The 9,417-nt window shown below is 43.2% G+C and overlaps 1 protein-coding gene across 1 annotated transcript; it reads right to left on the minus strand.

Moving 5' to 3' along the window:
* Nucleotides 1–1,983, minus strand: LOC111951537 (transcription termination factor 2, mitochondrial). The gene is made up of 2 exons (XM_023969711.2): nucleotides 1,898–1,983; nucleotides 1–1,342 (listed from the first exon to the last, which is right to left on the minus strand). Exon 2 carries the CDS (start codon nucleotides 1,314–1,316, stop codon nucleotides 180–182), a length of 1,137 nt encoding a protein of 378 aa, XP_023825479.1. The 5' UTR covers nucleotides 1,317–1,342; nucleotides 1,898–1,983; the 3' UTR covers nucleotides 1–179.
* Between the last annotated feature and the right edge of the window lie 7,434 nt (nucleotides 1,984–9,417).

Below are 9,417 nucleotides of genomic sequence, written 5' to 3' on the forward strand. Positions count from 1 at the left end.
TTATGATATTTCAGTTTTTTATTTTTAATAAATTAGCAAACATTTCTAAAAACCTGTTTTTGCTTTGTCATTGTGGGGTATTGTGTGTAGATTGATGAGGGGGAAAAACAATTGAATCATATTCAGAATAAGGCTGTAACATAACAAAATGTGGGAAAAGCCATGTGGTCCATTAACATTCACTCCTCTGCGGTCCTGAGAGGGGCAACAGGGTTGAAGAGTGGTCGTTGTTGCCTTAGCTGCAATTTTCCATAGGTCATCTCAAAGTCCTTCTTGGTTCCGACGATAACGTCCAGGCTGCCACCTCGCACGTCATAGCCGTAGGAGGCTAGTTTCTGGATSCGGTAGAGCACAATCTGAGTGGTGAGCTCCAGCACGTTGGGCATCTCCCTCACTTGGTCCATGCTCACCCCCACGTCCAGCAGCCCCTTGAACCGGCCCACCAGGGTGGGCACTGAGTAGTACAGTACAGCAGGGCAGCGGAGGACTATCTCCCGGAGCTCATCTTCAGAGCACACGAGCACCCCTTGGGTGTAGTCCAGAGCCTGTTGCATGGCCTCAGGCTGCAGCTCTGCGATGGAGGCCCTGAGGCTGGAGACCAGGACCAGGAGCTCCTCTGTGGTGAAGCCCTTTTCCCTCAAGAAGCCCAGACTGTCCCTCCACGCCTCAGCCGGCCGCATCAGGATGTAAGGGTTCTGGCTGAGCAACTTTTGGAACCATAAGCGCAGGTTTCCCTCATCCCCTCCCAGGTCCAAGTAAGTCTCTCGCAGCATGTGGATGACCTCCTGGTTGCTCTCCACAGGCCGGCTGAAGCTCTGGGGGGCGCTGGCCATCAGCTTCCCGATGATGCGCTTGCTGAGGCGCAAGCTCTGGAGATAGCGTATGTTGTCACGCTGGTTGGTGTGGTGCGTGAGCGTGAAGAAGGAGGCAGGGAACTTCTCAATGATGCCCACCAGCTCACGCCGGTTGGGGCATACGGAGGACCAGAGGTCCCGCTGAGCTGCCACGTCCTCGGGCCGACACAGGATAGCCTCGGGGTGGGTCTCCAGCACACGGGCAATGGAAGCAGTGTCAGCGCCCATGTCCCGCAGCAGGTCCGCCGTCTCGTACACGTACACAGAGTTCTCTGACAGCACCCATCCCTTGAACTTACGCACTTTACGGATGTCCACCGATAGGTCATAAAGGGAGTCGACAGTTTGCTGGTTCTCTGGCCGCTTGTTGGCGAGGGTAGAGGAAGAGAAGCCCATATGAGGGGTTAAGACGCTCCTCTTCTGGCAATAGGCGCACAGGAAGGCAGTGGTGGCACGGAGCATTGTTAAGGCACTAAAGTACAGACGACCTGTATAAGACAAAAACACACACTGAGCAGTTACATCACACAAGACCACTACGTCCTTTGTCAGTATTGTTTACCAGTTAGTCCTATACTACTGTTCTATGCTTTCAGTACATAGACTGTTTTCTCCTGCTCTAAATTAGATCATTAATTAACAGTAAGATACATTTTATTTAGGATGATCACATAACAAACATTGCTTTCCTCACTGCAAAGCCTGTCAAAATCAAACAATGTTGAACTGATCTATTGAGGGCAACATCAGTAAATGTAAGTATATTTGGCCAGTAGATATGAGTAGTGTTGGTGTGGGAACACGATGTACTAAACGTGTTACTGGGTGGTGGAGAATGTGTACTTAAACTCATAACCAATGCGCCCTCTATATTACCGCCGGTAGCAAGTCACTATAGGTCTATAATTATCGAGTTCGTAAAAGGTCTATGCTGCTGTAACAACTGAGTCTTTCAGCACATGGGACAGAGACCACCTGAATCAACTATAGTAATTCAAATACAGGCTATACATTCTATATTGTAAATAAAACCAGTTGTTTACCAGTTTATTGTCCAGAGGAATACACAAGTTGACGCTGGAAGTTGTTCAGGCATTTGTACCATTATGAAAGATTTTAAACGCCCTCTGCTCACGTGTTTCATAACGCCTGTGATTGGCTCTGTTCCCGTCCGCCTATATTGCTGTTGTGCTGCGCAGRTTATTAAATTGTGGGAACTCCATCACTATGAATTACCAATGTAATTAACAATAATATGGTGGGTGCTTATATTTGTCCTATTTCACACATGTAGGCTACAAGTATGTATTATACGCATGTATAATACGCACGCAAATCCCAACTCTCCCTGAGACACCCTCAGAGAGTGGGGTCACGGTGGGGCCGGCGTTATGGGCGGCATTTGGGGGGCCTGGTCCGCCCTAATTTACCTCGTTGCCCGTCCAAATACAAGTTTGAAATATGCATAATTTATTTGACGGAGATGCGCGCCAACAGAAAGACGCATCAATCTCATTTGAAGCATCCGAAACAAGCGAAACAGCGCCCCTCTGTCTCATTATGTAGACCATGTATTTAATACTGTCTGGACCAAAATAGTATGGCATGTCATATTTCTGTCCAGACAGCATCAGATACATGGGCTACATAGGGGCGCTGTTTCGCTCGATACTTTCTTCGGTGATATAGTTTCAGCAGAGAGGAAGAGGCGAGGGCTCACTCTCGTTAAATTCTGTCCAGTATAAGCCCAATGGTTTTCTATGGGAATAATATGCAGACCTAAACTTGTCGCCTGCCTTCCTGCCTTGGGACAGAAACTCATTGTTAGGGCGGAGACATGAGCATCTCGTCATTATATGCAGATATCTGGTGTCAGCCTCTTGCGAATTGGAAATGAAAGTTGGCGGGTGTACAGTGCACTGTTAAGATGCTGGATTGCCCTAAAGTAAATTGATGTTCCGCCAAAATTATATAATTATCCTGTCTAAATAAAATCATTCAAAATACTTCACCAGTGAGCATTACTTAGCCACATAGGATAATTAGCTTCTTCAAAAATGTTTTGCTGTGGTTGTTTTAAATCACCCGTGTGTTTGAGAAGCCCGCGATTTGGGTAGTGGGCGTGGCAATAGGTCTAGCTGATTGAGTTGCGACTGTCAATGAATAGATGAGAGGGTTGTGGGCGAAGATATGGCGCTGTCAAATGAACATAAGAATGAGAGGGTTGTGTGCGAAGATATGGCGCTGTCAATGAACATAAGAATGAGAGGTGTGCGGAAATATGGCGCTGTCAGATGAACATAAGAATGAGAGGGTTGTGCGAAGATATGGCGCTGTCAGTGAACATAGAATGAGAGGTTTGTGGCGAAGATATGGCGCTGTCAGTAACATAAGATTAGAGGTTTGGCGAGATATGGCGCTGTCAGTGAACATAAGAATGAGAGGGTTGTGGCGAAGATATGGCGCTGTCAGTGAACATAAGAATGAGAGGGTTGTGGCGAAGAAATGGCGCTGTCAGTGAACATAAGAATGAGAGGGTTGTGGCGAAGATATGGCCCTGTCAGTGAACATAAGAATGAGAGGGTAGTGGCGAAGATATGGCGCGTTCCTCTCTAGAATGCATGTATATGTAGGAACGTGTCCATTTGGCAATTTCTGATTGTCATACAGCACTATTTTTTTCTTCGCCTCACACGTCTGCGAAGTCTGTTTTTTAAACATCCATTGCGAATGATAGTTCCTCAGTATTTGAAAAAATCTTTCCAACACTCCCGGCCTCGAAAATGCAAAATATCATGATCTGATGATCCCATATATCCAGTGTAAACGTCATAAACAGCTTTCTATCCGGAGCTCACTGGCGCAGGAAACTCTAGGGCCCGGAATAGCTAGTTGATACAATGTTTCACTGTTTTATTCCCGCTAGAGACAGCTTCGGTCCGGACCAAGTGATGATTTGACGTTGTACTTCACTAGCAATAGCTCAAATCAAGACAGATAGAAAGGAGGCAGACAGGCGGATGAGATAGATTAATGTTATTGAAAGAACCGGGATTTTCATCAGGATATTTTCTACTGTTTTTATTTGTCGGTTTTAGGCCTATGTATTTTACTTAATTGAGGCCTACTGCTGCATCTGAGTTATACTGTCATTTCTTTAAATTTTCAATGGATCACAGTGTATCAATGTGGCCATCTGGCAGAGGCTAGTGCTCTCCGCATAGTTGAATTTTAATTTTTAGATTTGTATAATTTTACTTCCGATTTTTATGATTAACCACGTGACAATGATTTTGAGAAAACAAAACGTTATTATTGAAATTAAACCGTTCCAAGAAAATGTGCGTATAAAAATAATCATAACTGCCACGCAGATCGGGAGAAATTGTATAGTAACTAACTTCCCCAAACTTGAAACTCACGAGCTGCCTATTACAGACTTTAAAAGTCCCGTGAAAAAACATGCCCTCTATGGAAATCAAAGGCTCGTCGAACTGATTCGTTCTGCCGTCAGGTCTGGGTCACAGTTAGGGTCTGACATTATCAACTGCAACCATGGAGCAATTAAGGCTAAGTGCCTTGCACTAGGGCAGATTTTCCCACACCTAGTTGGCTCTGGTATTTGAGCATATCGCCCATATCGGTGGCCATTTTAAGGTTAGGGTCGTACCTGTATGTCAGGTTAGCTCAAGCACCAACTTCTTAGCCTCTGAGCAGGGGCGGAGCCAGAGGGGTGTCGGGGTGGCACTGGACACCCCTGTCATTTGAAACCCATTAACTCAGTTAGATTTTCGTACTTGAACTCAAAACGAACAATCGTTATTATCAATCTGTTAACGTTACTCAAAAGATGACCACAATTTCCAGATAGCCTGTTTGCGATCGTAAAGGTGTAAGAAATTATAGCTAGCTTAGTTACTTACTGCAGAGTAGGGCTAGCCATGGCATGATCTATCTAGTAACTTAGGCTGGTATTTGGTTTTAAGGTACAGTTATGATAATGGAGATTTGTAATTGAGATTGGACTAAAATGTGGATTGGATGCTTAGATGTATCCATAGACTGTCTTATTTTTGCATGGGGTCAATTAAACATGAAAAGAAAGGGAGAGATATCAAACTTCTTTTTAAAGAAGCACAAACAGGCAGATCAGGTGCAAACAGACCCCAGCCCTTGCATCACCACTGGACCCCAGAGCAGCTCCCTACCTGAGGCTAGTCAGAGTCAGTGTGGTCAGACTTCACAAGGACCCAGTCTACCACCACCAGGTCAGAGCATCTACCACGCAGTCAGTCACATGCCCAGTTCAGAGTTTAAATTTAGCTTCAGCTTGTAATAGATGATTTTGTCAGATTAAGCCTCACTTTAAAATGTTGGTTGTTGATTCATGTGTGTTCTTGTTTTGTTGGCTGTGGCATTTTTATTGTGATTATACACTAATGGTTCTTGTGTTATTTTAATGTAATAGATGTATCAAGGGATGACACAGAAACCTCTGGCTCTGAGCCAGACAGTGAGCCAGAGCTGCCAGGAGATGGGAGCCCCTCTCAACTGSATCAAGCACCAGATATGGTGTTCCAAAAGGACCCARTGGTAGGCCAGGCCTAAACTTTAAACTACACATTTTATTTAGCAGCTGTTAGTATCTAATCTTGTGAATCTCTTAATTCTACATTTCCATAGAGATATGACACATTATTTAACGTGTATTTCCAACATTTCAAGATCCAGAGAAGAGGGTCCTGTACAGCCGTGTTTGAAAACATTTCCCAGAACTCAGCATGGTACTAGGAAAATGGCTTTCAACAGCTCCTGGTATAAGGACAATTCATGACTGGAATATTCTGTAAGTCAAGATAACGACTTATTGTTGGCGCTGTTTAAAGATTCTGGATTTAAGCTCCATTCGAAGGCAGAGTATCATATCAATGCTATGTATGCTTGGAATCAACACAAAAGCGCTAGTGACAGCAACTCATCAATGTTAGATGTCATAAATGAGGACTCGAAAAAGAAAGTGGAGGAAAACTGTACTTGCATTAAAACAATTGCAGATGTGCTCCTATTAACTGCCACTGAAAATATAGCGCAGTCATCGAGAGTCTGATGACTCTCACAACAAGGGTAATTTTGACCCTCTCATAGAGAAAAGGATGAATGCATGTGGCAATGCAAAGTACACAAGCCACCAAACCCTCTCATAGAGAAAAGGATGAATGCATGTGGCAATGCAAAGTACACAAGCCACCAAATCCAGAACGAAGTTCTTGAGGGCTTAGCTGAGATGGTAAAAGTGAAATAATAAGAGAAGTAAAAGATAGTTACGTTTTTAGTGTAAATGCAGATGAAACCAAAGATAATATATTTTTTTACAAATGTCTTTAGTTGTGAGGTACTATTACAACGGGGCCATACACAAAATCTTTTTACACTTTCAGTCAGCTGAAAGCTTAGATGCAGCAGGTCTCACAAAAATGATCATTGATTGCCTTGAAAAACATGGTCTGGACTACAGAAATAATCTTGTGGGGCAAGGCTGTGACGCTGCATCCGTCATGAGCGGAAAGCATTCTGGTGTGTCTGCACGGATTAAAAACAGTGCAAGATTTGCATTTTATGTGCACTGTAATGCACATTGTTTGAATTTGGTTCTTGTCGATGCTGTAGAATCAGTGCCTGAGGCAGTTCACTTTTTTGCTCTCCTGCAGAAGCTTTATGACGGTGTATCTGGCTCGTACGTTCATCTCAAGTGACTTACAGTTCAGAAAGAGCTCCTGCCTTTTTCTATTCTCTTTTACTAGTCCTCTCGGTTTTGACCCTTGCCTGTTTTCTGGACTCTGTACCCGCCTGCCTGACCATTCTGCCTGACCTGACCTCGAGCCTGCCAGCCACACTGTACCTCCTGGACTCTGAACTGGTTTTGACCTTTTGCCTGTCCACGACCATTCTCTTGCCTACCCCTTTTGGATACAATAAATATCAAAGACTCAAACCATCTGCCTCCCGTGTGTAACGCTCTGAGTGTCGGGAGGTGCGAAGTCAGACGCAGGAACAGCAGAGCTTCAATATGTTGAGTCTTTTAATACTCAACTTGCAAACGCAATGTCCAACACGGACGTACTGGGTGTCACACACAACGGTCCAACGACACGATAAATTAACCCAGTCCACAATAATAACATCCACTCCCGAAATCCAAAAGCCACAATGAAACAATCCCGCACAAAGAAGCGTACGGGCTGGCTGACTAATAAAGCCACACTAATTAACAATTAACTGAACACAGGTGATACAAATAAACACATAAGGAGGGGGAGGAAAAAGAGTCAGTGGCAGCTAGTAGGCCGGTGACGACGACCGCAGAGCGCCACCCGAACGGGAAGGAGAGCCTGCCTCGGTTGAAGTCGTGACACCGTGTCTGCATCTGGGTCTCGCCTTGTGCCCTTATAGATGATAGATCAGTGGAGGCAAGGGGCCTTCTTTCTCAGATAGATTTACATTTCATAGGGCTTTTGGTTACCTTTTGTTAAGTGCTTGGTGATGCCAAATGTCTTTCTGACATGCTCCAATCAAGCTCTCTTGACCTAGCAAGGGCTGTGGATCTAGTAGGTGTCAAGCCCTGACCGTAGAGATCTTTTTATTCTCTATGTTTGGTTGGTCAGGGTGTGACTCGGGTGGGAAACTCTATGTTCTGTGTTTCTATGGCCGSATATGGTTCTCAATCAGGGACAGCTGTCTATCGTTGTCTCTGATTGGGAATCATACTTAGGCAGCCTTTTTTCCTTTTGTATTTTGAGGGTAGTTGTCTTTGTTAGTGGCCTGTATAGCCCTAGTAAGCTTCACGTTCGTTTCTGTTGTTTCTTGTTTTGTTGGCGACATTTAAAATAAAGAGAAATGTACGCTCACCACGCTGCACCTTGGTCCGGTCATTTCCACGACGACGGCGTTCGTGACAGTAGGTGCCCTTACAGACACATTACAGGACTACAGAAGTGAGGGTTACTTTGGAGAACTATGGAAAGAGATTGCAGAGCACTGCAAAATAAGTGTACAAACAGTGTGTAAAAGTCAGCCTAAAACAAGCTTAAGATTTCGCGACTCATTGATGATGAGCACTGTAGGACAGAAAAATTGTGGCCAAAGTGATGTTTTCTGTCACACCAGTCAGCAGTGCTTTTTGCGAGAAGCTTCTCAGCTTTAAAACTGATTAAAACCCACCTTAGGACAACAATGGTTGATGACAGGTTAAGTCACGGCAGAATTCTCAGTGTTGAGTCAAGGAGGGCACGCTCCCTCAACATGGATGAGTTTGTGAAACATTTTGCCAGTTCTCACCAGAACAGCAGAATTATTCTGTTTTAAATCTACCTAGGATAATTTGGCATTTAGGTGGTCCCTCTGGTCATGATTAAAACCTGCACTGTGTACTAGCTAGTACACTGACATTCTAAAATGATAAATCCAAAGGGTATCATGTCACACAGATTTAATTTGGTCTTGATTAGGCCAATTCCAAAACTTTTCTTTGCTATTAGTTAACATAATATATATGAGCATAAATATGATACTGTAAGTTTGTAGTATTGATGGGCACCAAAATTATTTTTATTTTACAAGTCCATTTCTGCTTGATACCTGGTATGTCAAATTGCAGTGTGTTTTTTTTGTAAATTTACTATTTTGTAAATAAACTATTACATTTATGTAACACACAAATGCTATCTTATCTCCTTGGTGCTTGAGCTTTATTTTCTGAAAATATTTTGGATGTTCAACACTTATAGACCCAGATTATATATTCATGAATACAGAGTGACCCAAGTCTCTCCAGTATGTGAGTACAGTATAGAGAGAGAGAGAGAGAGAGAGAGAGAGAGAGAGAAAGAGAGAAAGAAAGAAAGAAGTGGCAGTTCTGAGGTAGAGACACTGACTATTCATAGTATGTTAAAGAATTCTAGTGAAGTAACCCTTCTGGACCACACTATCTGCCACATTGAAGAACTCTGGGTTAAGTCAATTATCACTTCTACCTCTAATCAGCAATCATAGGATTCATTCATGCTCCTTAGATGCCAGGTCAGGGTTACACAGTAATTATGTTTTCATGGTCTATGGACCCCCTGAAGTAGCCTTGGCCACCTCCTGGCCACCCCATGTAGAACACTCTAGTTCTGCCACTGCCTCTGAATATCACAGAAACACAACACTTTGAATGAATAACAGACAAATGTTAATAACAATTGTCTATGGATGAAATTGATCAAATTATCTGTTCAAAACATGAAAAACATTAAAAAACATTTATTTTGAATTATTACATTTCCCTATAAATGTGATTTTTTTTAAATATATACTAATTTTGGGGAATTTAAACCATTTACTTGTGTTACAAAAGGTTAATAAAATAAAAAGTGTTACTGCTTGGCAGACAGTGTCTCTCAAAAATGACCCCATTGGTGCTTTTAAGCAAAAAATATGTTGCYGCTTTTAGGGTTAATCTCATTTGCCTTTCTCTTTCTCACAGAAATGCCCTCAACTTCACTCTTCTATGGGGTGCATTCAA

The sequence above is a fragment of the Salvelinus sp. IW2-2015 genome, linkage group LG24 (assembly GCF_002910315.2).
Source record: "Salvelinus sp. IW2-2015 linkage group LG24, ASM291031v2, whole genome shotgun sequence".
NCBI lineage: Eukaryota > Metazoa > Chordata > Actinopteri > Salmoniformes > Salmonidae > Salvelinus > Salvelinus sp. IW2-2015.